This window comes from Semicossyphus pulcher, unplaced genomic scaffold (assembly GCF_022749685.1).
Source record: "Semicossyphus pulcher isolate SPU_LCO1_2020_fin unplaced genomic scaffold, fSemPul1.0.p SCAF_9, whole genome shotgun sequence".
In the NCBI taxonomy this organism is placed as follows: Eukaryota; Metazoa; Chordata; class Actinopteri; order Labriformes; family Labridae; genus Semicossyphus; species Semicossyphus pulcher.
Genome location: NW_027211770.1, coordinates 10984822 through 10999475, shown reverse-complemented (window position 1 = coordinate 10999475; position 14654 = coordinate 10984822). Strand labels below are relative to the sequence as shown.

The 14654-nt window shown below is 44.2% G+C and overlaps 1 protein-coding gene across 1 annotated transcript; it reads left to right on the top strand.

Annotated features, from left to right (window-relative positions):
• Positions 1–1668: 1668 nt before the first annotated feature.
• On the top strand, positions 1669–3963 carry lratd2b (LRAT domain containing 2b). The gene is made up of 2 exons (XM_069656479.1): positions 1669–1823; positions 2114–3963. The coding sequence occupies exon 2, from the start codon at positions 2302–2304 to the stop codon at positions 3130–3132; it is 831 nt and encodes a 276-aa protein (XP_069512580.1). The 5' UTR covers positions 1669–1823; positions 2114–2301; the 3' UTR covers positions 3133–3963.
• The last annotated feature ends 10691 nt before the right edge of the window (positions 3964–14654 follow it).

Here is a 14654-nt window from a genome sequence, read left to right as displayed (position 1 = left end):
ATTACATCATGAGTCCCTGTACATGCAGTGTGTTGTAAAATGCCTAAGAGATTTCATTATATAATCTGATTTCATCACAGCTCACAACTTTCTGACCAGGAACTTGTGAAATAGCTGACTTGTTTACTGACCACTGTGTACATGCGCCTGCTGTAAAGTAAACTAAAGTCAGGATTTAACACATTTTTATTGTCTATAAACAAATTTCCAGTGTTTGTTACAAAGGACAGAAGTTCTCTAGACCGCAGCATTTCACGTTTGTCTGTTCAGGAAAGCTTTGATGTGTTTATTATGTGGTTATCATTTTTTCCCCAGGGCTGTCTTATAGGATATTATATTAAATACAATGTTTTTTAATAGGCCCATAGTATACTGACCAGGGGCGGATCCAGATTGTTTTGGCCCAACTGGGGCACTGACTTATGTAGGGGTGGCATGAAGTCTGTGTTATATTATTATTAACCCTTTCTATCTCCATGAATCGTTTCTACTTTGAATACTGACTTGAAGATTTTCATTTAAATAAATGTCTGTTAAGTCACTATCTATGGCAGAATGAGGTAACACAATGGTGATTGAGCCTATGGCCCACTGATGAAAGCCTTTGCATTTGCAGTATATAGTATTATTACAGACTGGGTGTCTGTGGCGACTTTCGCAGAAAAAATCACAAGCAGCGCCCAGTTAGTGACGCGTTTTCTGTCACCCAGCTGTGGTTGGTCTGCCAGAGAGGGTAGGCGGAGCTAAGCGGCTGCTTCTCTGGTCTCTGCAAGTGTTGCGAGTAAACAGTAATCTACTATGGCTGAACAAACAAAGAAAAGATCGATGACTACAGATACAATTTCAAAAATAAGTGAAAATCCAAAGAAAAAGAAAGAAATTCGACGCTCAGATGAAGCAAACAGGAAAGAGACCGTCCGCGAGGACCAGAGGAGTTACAACCAGAGCCAGCCGTGGACGTCTGGTTATCTGGAGCAATGCGCCCGCATTTGCCTTTTTTATTGCCATTAGGTGCCGCCGAAGAGAACGAAACTGAGAACTTTGAGATTATATCTTTAAAGTATCTAAAAGATGTTATATTCCTGTGCACATTTTTAAGCTTTAAAAGGTAACACAACAGAGTGGCAACATACAAATCTTCTAAACTTAATTCTTTCAAGACTCAAAAAGAAAGACTTTTGTCCAGAGTCACAATTTAAAGTACTAACAAAAGGAAATGTGCCACATTGAAATGCAAAGAAAGCTGTTGGCAGGCTGTTGCAACACCGCCCAAATAGTTTATTTTAACATAAGCCCCGCCTCTGACAAGGCAAATAGGCAATCATAGTTTGGGGTAGCACCTTGGGTGGCCAATCAGATTTCAAGGGGGGCCCAAGCAGGCTACCCCTCTGGATCTGCCCCTGATACTGACCATGTTAAAAGTATTAAACTATATTACATTAATCAAAGTATTTTACTATATACCCACCTAAATAATCCCTCATTCAAATCACACAGTAGTAGAAACATCCCTCATAGTTTGTAGATTTCATTCCACTTAAAGTAAAGTGGAGACGGAATATGTAAACGAGGCGTACTGTCGCTTTAAATGACAACACCTCCCAGCAGTCTCTGATCCTGGGTGAGTTTCGCTGCAACAAACACGGTGGTTCATAGTACAGACAGTCTGTAGAGCAGAGCAAAGCAGCAGCCTGCGGTACAGGAAGGAGCTGCTGCGGACTGTCATCCTGTTTGTTTTACCGATGTGACATCAGGACAGAGAGAGAGAGACAGAGAGGGAGAGCTGCTGTCTGTCTGTCTGTCTGTCAGAAGCTGAGCTGCAGGTGAGTCTGTCTGCTGGCCACAGAGTTTACTGTAGACCTGTTTGAACAAGATTAACTACTCAGAAAGACCAACATGTGAGCAGCAGTGCAGGTGACATCCTGTAGAACTGACGTGTCATACAAAGTAGAAATAGCTGTAGTTATATTGGTGAGTCTCGTTGAGACCAACAGGTGCGACGGGTCACACCTGTTAGGAATGTAAACTACGCATCAGAGTTTGACTTGCAGATATGCTTCTCCTCCGCTCTGAAATTGATGTTTAAGCTGCTGTTTTGTTTATTTCCGTACAGGTGTACGCATTTGGAGTTCGTCTGGAGGATATATACAGCTGGACATGGATTATTGGTGCCCGTCTTCACCGCTTTGGATTTAGTTAAGACACTTCACCTCCCTCCGTCTCTCCTCCTGAGTGCGCCAAGAACAGGTGGATCCTGTTTCTGTGCTCGGCTTTCTCACCCTTCATCCACCTTTCACCTTTATGGGGAACCAGGTGGAGAAACTAACGCATTTGAATTACGCAGAGGTGCCAACGTCGGACCCAAATGGGTTCGATCCGGACGACGACGGACCGCGAATCGGCGTCTCTTACATTTTCTCCAACGACGACGGCGATGACGACCAGGACGAGCATATGGACCACTTTTCATCTGAAAATCACGCGGTAAACCACGAAGAAAAGCCCTTTGACCCCCAGGACGAGCTGGAGTGTGCGGTTTACTACCGAGAGGAGTGCGTCTACGAGAGGAACACCGGAGACGCGACTCACTCTGCGGAGAGTCTCCTGAACAACTGCAGACCCGGAGACGTGCTGGAGTTTTTGGCCACTGGACAGTACCCACACTGGGCTGTTTACGTCGGGGACTTCCAGGTGGTTCACTTGCACAGGGCTGAGATAAAGAACAACTTCCTCACCGATGTGAGCCAGGGTAAAAAAGGCCGGATAGTGAACGGCCTCTACAGGTACCGTGCGCTCCCGCCGGAGGTGATCGTGCGTAACGCCCTGGACCATGTGGGCTCGAGGGACAGAGAGCTGTACTGGAGGAACTCTGAGTGCTTCGCCGCCTGGTGCCGTTTTGGCAAACGGGAGTTTAAAATCGGAGGGGAGATAAGGATAGGAAAGCAGCCGTACAGGTTGAAAATGCTCTTTTCAGAGAAGAAGAGTCACGTCCTGGAGTTTCAGAGCCTGGAGGACGTGATCATGGAAAAGAGGAGGAACGATCAGATTGGCAAAGATGCTGTCATGGAGGAGCTTGCGAACCACCTGAACGCAACACATGAAATCAAAGATGAGCATTTTCTTAAATGTTAATGGCTGCTTTGGTCATCCGGTGCGGATTTAAATGCACACTTTTCATGCTTAGAGACAAAGCACGTGTGTTGCTGCTGAGGGAGCATTTATCTCTCCACTCAACCAATAAGAGCTCTGTCTGCGGGCTCGGGTGCATGTACCACTCTGCAAACAAAAGTGTATCTTCAGAGGGAGTTTAAATGAATCTTAGAGATCCTCTTTTCTCTCCAAAAATGAGAGGAAAAGCCCTGACATCTGTGTTGACACTGCTCAAGTGTGTTTGCAAAGCAGATCACAAGGGTCAAAACTAAATTCTCTCAAGTTAATTTGCATCTCAAACAAGTAAAACTAGAACATTTCCCCTCTCCTGCTTAGAAAAATGAGATTTTACGCTCTCAACCCAAGACTTAAGTGACTTGTTTTGATGGATACATTTGCAATCGGAGCTGCACCTGCAGACTAATCATTTGGGAATGAAGTCAGAATTTAATTGCCCATAATTATCTTTCTAATCCAATGAGTCTTTGCACACAGGAGCCAAACCTCTCCAAAGTTCCTCTACCTGACAAGCGTGCTGAAAGTGCTTGCTTCTGCACAACTCAGGTGTTGTTGGAGATCAATAGAGTGGAAGAGACAGGACTGTGTGCTTTTGTTACTGTGTGTCAACCTTGAGGATTCCCTTCTGTTGCTTTTTATCCAATCATCACACAGCTTTACCCACTCTGTGACTATTGTGCACACTGATCACTGTGCACTTGTATTGATTCACTCGTCTTAACAGTTTATTTTTCTGAGAAAAAAAAGATGTTTGTATGAAGGAATACGGAAATAAATATATATTTGAACAGGAAAGTTTATTTTCTCTTTTCAGTGAAGGATTGTGGGTGACCTTTAAAAAGATTTATGGGGATGGTGGTGCAATCAGCCATTTCAAAAAACAATCTCAATGGGAACGGTAGAAGAGGCTATTCCATATTCTCCATAAATGGCAGCTTTGTTTGCACTGCACAGACTATTTGAAAGCAGCTACACCACCACCATCACAATCCCAGTCGACACCCTGGAGGAGGCATGTGTTACCTACCTGTTCAGCTCCTAAGATCCCTGCCTTTTGTTTGTTGTTGTGCTGTGAAGAGCGCCGGCTGCCCTACAGTAAAAGCTGTCAGTGCTGCCAGTTTTGATCTAAACATTTGCCTCAGAGCAGCAGCAGCTCCCTGAAACTACTTAAACATCAGCTTTGTTTGCGTGTGTTAAGTTTTGTTCGAGCCGAGCTGGACGTTTTGCTTTGTTTACACCTCTGCCGACTGAAGATAAGTCATTTTTGAAAGTTTTAGCCGCAGGCGTTAAATGTTCTTCGCCCATATTTGGCTTTCCCTCCTAAAAGGAGTTGGAATCACAGCGTTCATTAAATATTGGGCAAAGGTGCAGATTTGTTTGTGCGCGCCAACAAACAGGCTTAGTTTGAGCTCAGCCAAAACTCATTTACATTTAGTCTCATTTAAGATACAGTAGAAGAAATAGTAATACATGAATATATGGGGGAGAAGGAATTGTGATGGAGAAGCAGAGCATAAAAGTAAATAATATATCAGATTAAATGGCAGTGTTTAATGTCAAACAAGCCCAGCCTGTGAAACACTTAATAGTTCGTTCACACACACAGGCTGCAACGGAAATTACAGCAGGCGCTGAGGTTGTTTTGAACTGTGAGACATGCTGTTTTTTTACCTCTGGGTTTCACAGGAAGCTGATGACTCCCTCGCAGCCAGTCACCAGATGAGTTACTTTGCCTGTTTGTTTTCTTGAAGTTGTATTTGCATGGAGATAATGCTGTTTCATTTAGCTGCAGGTAAGGTCCCACTGGACCCGGAGCAGGATCATCATCCACACTGGAATTAAATAGGAAGGCTGCCGGACACATTAGCATTTCTCCAGTCCTCTGTGGTCTACCACAGTGATGAAATATAAATTGTGTGTGTGTGTGTGATGCATATTTATGATAATCACTCATATTTTGTAGCACCCACAGCACTGGGGAAAGCTCACAATGTTAAAGCAGCTGCCAGAAAAGTTGTGTAATTGTGAATATTAACTCACATTATTCACTGTGCAGACAAAGCCGGAATATATTCATACTTAAATCATATATATTTTATACAATATGATTTTATTTCTTCAATACAGCAAAGAAGAATCCATCCAGCTGCCAGACACAGTCACATAAATTTGAGTTGCATTGTGTTGTTCAGATGGTGCGCTGGTGAAACTTTAAAGCTGCACTGTAGAGTTTTTTTTGTAAACAAAGTTTCTGTTTACGTTTCGTGTTACTCATCAAAACACACAGTAAGTATCCTTACTGTCAAGCAGACATGTTTAATGTATTTTCATCCTTACAAAACATTTGCAGAGCTGATTTTTTTCCTAATATTTAAATTCAGCTTTGTTTACATCCATGTTTGCTAGCTTACAGTCTTCTTTCAACCTCAGTCCTATCGTGCTATCATGGGGAGCTAATGCCATTATGGTAGTTAAAAATGCAATTTCGCTCTGTCCCTTTGGAGGACGTTATCCGCTTCTCCAATGGGCCCTGGAAAACCTCCGCCAGACTACGTAAAACGTGTCATCTGGTAAAGGCCAGGGAGCTCGCTAAACTACACTTTGAAATGTGGACTGCTGACCTGAAGATTTTTTAGATGATACACCGGTATATTCTCATCATATTTCAGATTCTGTACCGCTCTGAGCCGTTGCCTGCAGTGAAACGGTAGTATTTCACTCCAGCGTCTCTCACTGGGCCGTTCCTTTCAGAGGGAGGGGTGCAATGCACGCTGGGTGTTGTAGGAAAGTAGAATGGGCGAAACCACGAGCTGTTTGTACAACTTTCTCCACAGCTATGGCGCCAATTTAAAATATTATTGCTTCTATCGATTACAGAGAACATCAGCTTTGACTGACAGAGGCTTTTTCCAGGGGAGAATTTCTCCTTTAAGGCTTTTATTGAGTCAGTGCTACACTTCTTCATGTGTTATCAGCAGAATACTGTGAAACTAGCCACATGCATGATGCAAACAGAGCAGGGACATCATACAAACATTGCAGTGCATTGCAGTCTTCGTATTAAAAACTCCACAGGGTGTCTTTAATTTCCTGTAACCAAACTAAATGATGTGACCAGTGAGAGTGATCGGCTTTAAAGACGCCTTTTTGCCCTGATACAAAGAGTCTGAAACCAGGGGAAGCTTTTGCTTTGACACATTGTCTCGTTCACGTCTGCCTTTTGGCCAGCGAGTCTGTCGCGTTTCCTTTGGAGGGTTGGAGGAAAGCCCACACCCCCCCGGCAAAACTGGCAACATCACAGAAGTTGGGGGCGAGCCAGAGCTCAAATCAAACCCACCCAGTGTTTACAGAATGTCATTATGTACCAAAACTTCCTCCCACACGCAAACATGTCTGAACTTTAGAGGAGTGCGCTTATGAGGAGATGGTATCTGACAGGCCTGCAGGAAGTGGGAGTGTATTTCAGATGAGGCCTCGAGCCACCGAGAGATTGTTATCCAAGTGGGACAAACAGTGCGTCGCTGAGAGATGGATAGTTTGAGGACTTATCAGGATATGTGCTCGACTATTTAGAAGAAACTCACCTCAGGGTTTCTTCTTTATTAGATTGCCAGTTTTAGGCGACTTTTGCTGCTCAAACAGCATCTCGGAGCTGCTGAGGTTTTTGCCAACAGATAGGATTCATCTTTAACCGGTAAAGATTTATGAATGGCTGCTGGGGAGAGAGTGCGCTTGTAAGATAAGATAGTAAAAGAGATTACTCCCGCCTTTCATTCGCAGTGCTACGTTTCAAATTCAGCCAGAAAACCGGGCCACTCTCCGGTCATGTTTACAGTTAATAGTGAAAAATATTAATTTGCTTCCTCACCCATAAAACCATCTGTTTGAAGCAGTGACAGAGAGCTGTGGGGGTTTTGTTTGTCCGGCCGTTTTCACTGCCCACTCACCTGAATCATGTTTGGAGAGACGCTTCTGTTTCCTGTGCATAAGAGAGATAATGTACTTCTGAAATTAACACTGCATTCATTAGTACGTATCGATCCACAGAGCTGCCACACAACTTTTTTTGTTGTTGGAAACTTTACTTCAAGCACCGCCTACCTGCAGTGGGTTAATAATTTATACTGGACTCCAACCAGTTTGACTTGGACTGGGCTGTGTTTGCTGTTCAGACTGGCGCTACGTGTGAGTCTTGCTCGTCCCAGCGTGGGACGACCGTTTGTTTTTGCAGCCGCACAAAGGCAAAGTCCATTCACTCCCAGCTGCATGTGTCTCTATAGTAGCTCTCCTTGTTTTAAAGCAACATTCCCATAGCCTGCTTTCATTGTGCTTCAGCTGCACAGTTTAGTTTGTACGCTTCCACACATACATGCAGGCAACGTTCCCTCCCTTCCTTTGTGCTTCCTTTCACTTTCCTTTACAAATGTGCTTCAGTAGGGCTGAGCAGTAAGCTGTGAAGGTAAAGCCGCCGTCAAACGCTGGGAGGGAGGAATTGCTTTGCTCTGAAGTGATGCGTTCAAAGGCATCATGATGGTTCAAAGGAAATAACAAGGAAACAAGAATACCGATGTAGCAAGTCAGGCTGTGTGAAGATACAAGGCGGCGTGTGTGTGGAGAGCTTTGTAAGACGATGTAGGGATATCTCGCCGCGTGTAAAGGAAGAGCATCTCGGACGACAGGAACTGATGAGGGGTTTGTAAGAGTAAAATCTGCCGCTGTTTTAGTTTGAGCTGTCGTGTCCGGTCAGTCAGGGCTGTCTGGTTTGCATAAGCAGAGAGGAAAGTAGGCCCGGCCCGGTTTCTTTGGATAAATGAATGAATAAAAGAGAGCGAGGGATAGGAGGCTTGAGTTACGACCCGAGAGCGAGGGAACAGAAATCAGAGTGGTTATTAAACCCTCATACTTGAACTGAGATGTGGCTGAGAATTGTTGCCTTCAAGCTCTCTGACCTGTTTGTCACTTCAATTATTTATGGCGGGCTGATTCAATAGCGATCAACATTCATCTTCTCCTGAGTCATCGCTGGAAATCCTGCCCTGCATCTGCGGCTGTGCTGACTAACATCGTGCAGGCTGCACAGAGGTTAAAAAGCACAGAATTATAATCACAGATAGTCCAATTATGCTGATTGTACATTTGTAGGCCCTTTAAAAAATCTCTTCTCATTTTTATCTCTGAACTTTATTCCTTCTCTGTTTTTCCTCTTTGATTATTTGACCAAGAATTCAGCTTTAAAAGGCAGAGTGTCTTATCTACCTTATACCCAAATATAAGCGTATGTACCCTTTAACATACAATCCTGAAATAAATAAAGGTTAGACTCGTAAAAACACAAAGAAAGGAGCCAGTTTTGAGCTTCACCTGGAAGCAAGAGCCACAATCCCTGGAGAGTCTCCTTTTTTTGGGCAATTACTCGAGCCCACCTCCCCGGCTCTCCTTTCAAACCTTCCTCCCAGATCCCAGGGAATCAAATTAGCGCTTATCAACCTTCTTGCTCTTCTTTAATTTTAATTCCATGTTGCTGCTCCTAGCGCACTGTCAGTTTAATTGTCAGGGGCAGAGCTGGGTTTCCCTCTGCCCTTCAGCAAAAAAAAAAAGATAACCTATTATAAGGTAGCTTCTTTCTTTCCTTCCTCATCTCCTTCCTTCCTTGTTATCTTTCCTGCCTGCATATATTCTACTATGTGAAGTGGTCTCAGTCGACGCTCATGACTCAGACTTTTCAACATGTGCTTGTTGTGCAAACTACGCCTCACTCACTCCACCTTATGAATTGCATATTTGAGATGACTGGAGGTGGTTTGGAGAAGTGCTGTTCCTCCTGCAAACAACACAGCAGAAGAGGCAGCGGAGTAAACACTGATCAACAACACTTGACTGAATACAGAGTCATGATGAGTATCAGGAGTTGTGAGGAGTTCACAAAGAGGCGACTTCTTGTACTTACAGCTTTGTTCTGCAGTGGCCTTAAACGGGATTGTTTGATATAAAACACTCATTAGTTTTTTTGCAGTTACACGACAAGATGAAAACCTGTTATCTGTTCGATAATTAAACAGCTACAGAATGAAAGTAAGCTAAGTTTAGACCTTGAATTCTTTTATGGAGTTGATGTTCAAGTAACGAAGGACGTAAAAAAAAGTATGTAAGCTGTTTACTTACAAAGTAATGAGCTCAACATCCCAAACTGCAGCCCCATTGCTAATTAAACCATGTGTAAATGATTGTTGTTCTGAGGCCAGAGATAGACTTGCTTTTTAACCTTGCATACACAACCGTCTGCATCATGAACGTAATTGTCCAGGCATGTAACTGGAGGATACCTCTAGTACAGGGGTTCTCAGACCTTACAGGGAGAACATTTTCCAAGAACCCCCTCATAATCGTAACACCGATTAAGCTTACTACTATTTGCACTTTTAGATGCCATTGGAGCTATTTGTATTGTCATACAATACCACTTAAGCTGCTTTCCCACTGGTCAAAAAACCCGCTAACACCCGTTTTTTTTGCTAAGTGGGAATGGTTACGATCAGCATTCAGACCCGAGTCAAATGACTCTGCAGTAGACCTGGGTAATTATCGCTTCCGCTCCGATCTGCAATGATGGGAACACAAAACACAAATGCTAATCTCCGCCCCCTTTCCGGCGGGATGCTATGCTCCGTCGGTAACTTTTGCGACTCCTTGTCATCTCAGCTACAAATGCCACCTGTCTCCGTCCGAGCAGCACTCGAACATCGTTCCAAATTTGTTGCCGCCAAGTTCGATAAACAGACTGAATGAGTAATAGATACAATAAAGACCTAACCACCGTAACATCTTCACTGTTTACTAACCCTGTCTCCGGCACGTTTGTGACGTCAGACAGTGACGCAGCGGAGACTGACAGGAGTATACTTCACTGGCAATGGGAAAAGAGACAATCGACATCTAAAAGCAGGTCTTCCCGGGTCTGCGTCAATGGACTAATTTCGGTGGGAAAGAGGTATTTGAGAACCACTGCTCTCCTTAGAAGGCACACCAGAGAGCTCAGGCCGTATGCAACAACCGTACGTATGGGAAGTAAACAATAGACATGTTTCAGGTTTCATGTTCTGAGGTTATGGCAGAAAAAAGTGACAGCTTTTGTGTGGTTGGTGGACAGAACACACCGTCGGCACCGCCCCCACTCTGTTTCCCCACTCCAGTCCTGGACTTGTTTCCATTTAGTTTTGCAGGTTTCCAAGTTGACATCCAAATGAAACTTATCTGCCAGCAGCTCCTTTGACAGTCATGTTTGTCGCTGTGCAGTGGTAATGACACATCGTATAGATGTGGATAATTGCAGACTTAGTCTATCAGCTTGTTTTCAAATCTTTCCTCCATTGTTGTTCCTGCTGCTGTGTTGACCCTGTCACATCCCCTCTGCCTCTACACTGTCGCTACCGTTCATGTGCATACTGCATCTTGGATATGTGAAACGTTCATTTTTGAGGACGTGCACAGATGACGCTCCAAACAAACGCAGAGCACATGAGGAGACACCATGCGAATGTGTAGTTAAAAGCAAGTATATCTCCGGCTTTAAAGTCATGACAGAGGAGACGTTTGTCAGCAAGCTTTATTTTGAAAATCAAACCTGCTGTTTCTTATTTGTTTTTTACTTTATAACCCAACCTAGCTTATTTATATTAGCTAGGAGTCCTGCACATACCAAACTGATGCTACAGTGGTCATATTTTGAAGCTCAGGGCCGCAGACCAGCTGCAATATCTGAGATAAGATTGTAACAATCGTATACTTCTTTGCTTTAGAGGTTCTGGTTGGCGGTTTTGTCGACTTCAGACATAGTCGTGATAGCAGTTTGCTCCTGTCTCAATTCTTCATGCTAAGCTAAGCTAACCAGCAACTGGATGTAGTTACCAGACAGATATGTAACTCAAGGCAAGAAAGCAATTAGTCCTAAAATGTCAACCTTTTTACCGTGCTCATTATTGACCAGAAACTTCCAGAAGAATGGCAGAATAATTGCAGAGGATTTAAAAAGAGCCGACTGGGGAACCAGCAATAAAACTAATACACACTAATTTCGACATTAACATGCACATGACGTTGTGTCTGGAAATCCAAATATCATTGTAAGCCTTCATCCTAACCTGTAGCTATCATTTGAACCTGTCTGTTTGATCTTTCTTCATCTTCAAGTATCAACAAAAGAAAAGAGAAAGAGCAGATTCAGGCATGAATCACTGATCCATTATTTTGCTGGAGTTTGTCTCGCAGGCATGACGTCCGTGTGCAGACTGTGTCCGCTGATGCTGAATGAAAAAAGGTCTGCACGGTGTTTAGAAAAGGTTACACACGGTGACATTTTCTGTGTGTAGCTGCGTGTGTGCATGTAATTCAAGCCAACTTAACCTTTGCTCTGCACACGTGTTCGTGTAGTTTGCATGTGTTTAATGAACATGATTATGTATCACAGCTGTGCAAATAGGGACGAGGCTGGTTTGACGCTTGCATTCATTCATAATAAACCGCTGCTGTTTCCACTTTCATGTTGTCGTCACAAAACCTCACCACTCGGCTCTTTAAGCTGCCCACCAATGGGAAAAGCTTCAATCTCCAGCTGATAAACATCCCATCATCCCTTGTGGGTTTCGGCAATGAAAGCAGGTGTTTCTCAGTAGCGGGCCTTAACATCCTGCTGGCTTAATCAAAGACATGGAAATGGAGCTATTAAACTGAATGTGTGCGAGTGTAAGAGACAGAGAGATCATCCCTGTGTGTGTGTGTGTGTGTGTGATCGTGCATACCGGTGAGTTCAGTGCATGTGTGCGTGTGATGTTGAACTAGTGGGTGGCGGAGTAGCAGAGGTCTGACCCTGCAGGCGCGATGCTGGCTGCTGATAATGAGGCACTGCTGGAGCTAATGGAGGCAAAGCAAATTTAGACTCACTCAGCGGCCGTGCGATATCACCACATCGAGCAGATTGACGAGTACCCGGCGATGTGTGTTGTGCATCAGCATCTGAAGACTTGTGATTGGACAGTCTAGACGTGCTTTAGGGGGAAAAACGTGCAGCAGAAGAAGTGGTGACACAGCTGGAATATAGAATCCAATGTTGTTTTAGGGGGGGATTTTTTCAGCTCTAAGACCGCGTCCACTCCAAGAAGCAGGCCAGATAAATGAAGCACTTTAACCTCTTACACACACGTGTAAGCACAAACCTGAACTAAGCCTGTGTTCTGCGTGAACAGTGCAGACAGAGCTCTGCTCTGATTCTGCAGATTTGTCACAGCAACACATCTTAGCAGGGTAATTGCAGCATCCCAGAGATGGATCGGTCTCCCATGTGTACTGCAGTTTATTGCCTTATAATTATGAGACTAATTACGAAGATGTATTACAACCCCCCCTGTGCGCGGCTATACGTGTGTGCACGCATTTCACACACAGACTCGTGCACACACATCAATCAGAAATACTGTAGGCCATGATTAAAATCTCAATGTGAAAATGGGAGGCGATAATGAGTACACGGCTGCCTTCCTGAGCCCGGTGTTTGCTCAGAAGCCTTTCAAACGCTTCACTTTAAGGTCGGCGTTATTGTCAACAAAGCTCCTGATTCCATTTTTAACAAAGAAGCAATTAAGCTGCGTTCAGATTCCTTCTGCTTATTGCTGCTTTTGTATTAAAACTTTTAGGAAATATCGCCTATGCTATCACAGCTCCAATTACAGAAAACAACTTTATTGCTATCACAATGTTTCACTTATGAGTTTCTTCTTGTAAATCAACTTCCAGCCAAGTTTCTTTTCTTCTCCTACCCGCCTGTCTCCATAAATACCATGATGTGCAGCTGCAGCAACAGAACATAAGCATGATAATTGCAACAAGGCTCTTCAGTGTTACATCAATCAGGATACAACAAGTACAGCGAATGCGTACAACTTCACACACAGCGGATTATAGTCTTTGTTCTGTGGGCATATTACAACAATTTATACGCTCTTTGTAACTTCAAAGGTGAGGAAAAAGATGGCGCACACACCTGCGCACACAAACCCCCCCACACACACACACACACACTCTTCCTGGAGATCTCCGGGGATCTCTCGGGACAATGGTGGGATACTGTACACAAGGACAAGGTGTGGCGTCCTGACGCAGCAGGACTGGAGCTGCTTTTGCTTTTGCACACAGTTGGAGGCAGCGTGCAGAGATTCATTTGCAAAACAACTTGAGTCGTCAGAGCACGCTGCGAGGAAGAAAACAAAAATATTCGCTCCTCAGACGTGACAAAATTGATGGACCTGTGTATCCCTTTTTTGATGGATTGTCGCACACACTAGCAGAGCTCAGTCGCGGCCTCCTATAGCCACAGACTGAGATCCCCCTGAAGGAGCAAACGAAGGCCTCGACGCAGAGGCAAATGTGCTTTCATTAAACTTTGACTGAAGTTCATCAAAGAGCATTCTGCGCCTTCAGCAAATCCAGTTGTGCTCTTGAAGAGCAGCAGCAGCGAAACCAGTGATAAGTCGTTAACTCTTTCATGATAAAGGCTCCATCAGAGCTGCACACAGGAAGAGGAGGGGGATGATAACTCCATGTTCCTAAACAACAGGGAGACTTATCTTCCCCTGCCTTCCTGTCCAGGATATCCCATATGGCTCAGAGGAAATGTTGCTATCGTGGAAAAGGCTAACAGGGTTGTTTCTTGGTTTACAGATTGTGCTAATGTTAAGAAAACTTTCAGGCCTGTGTGTCATCTTCCAACATCATATTTACACCAAGAGTTTGTGTCATGTTTGATGTGTTGGAGCAAAGAGAACAAAGGTTATCTCGGTGCCAAATCCCAGCAGCGTCTGTGTAGACGGGCCAGTGGGGCTGTGCCTATCTGAAGGCAGGGTCTGTTTACAGGAAAAGAACTCAAGCAATTTCCTTTTTATGAAACAAGACACAGCCCCGCGGCCCCTCCAGTCACCCCATACCCTGCGTCTGAATGCACAATTTGATACCTACACGTTTCCCAGCAGCACCACGCTCGCACACCACAACGAATACTATCTTTTTGTTGCAGTCTACTCGCACGAAAGCGTACAAATATTCAAATATATGTTTGGCATTTTCACCACGACGTTCTGATGAATAATTCAGGGCTAATCTTCAGCGGGTGGCACGAATTGAACATACAGCAGTCAGCGGCGGCCATCGTGTCTGGTGTGCTGCGGGTTATGTTGAATGATCAGCACGCGGGTAGTTCGCATCTTTGGCCCGCCTCTCATTGACTTTTAATGTATGTACGTTGGACTGTGTGATCATTATAAATCAGAGCTGCAACCTAGGGGGGGTAAGGCGGCATTAAAGCAAAAAGACAACCCCCCCAAACTTTCTCCGTCTCTCTCTGTGTCCATTCCTTAATGATATCTATAGCCCTTTAAGCCCTTCATGAGTGTTGGTGGAGTGTCGGGAAGCTCTCTAATCCTCGCGTTGCTCTTTATTCT

What these genes read in the sequence shown, in the direction of transcription:
- lratd2b (XM_069656479.1), top strand. Translation starts at nt 2,302, where the DNA reads ATGGGGAACCAGGTGGAGAAACTAACGCATTTGAATTACGCAGAGGTG.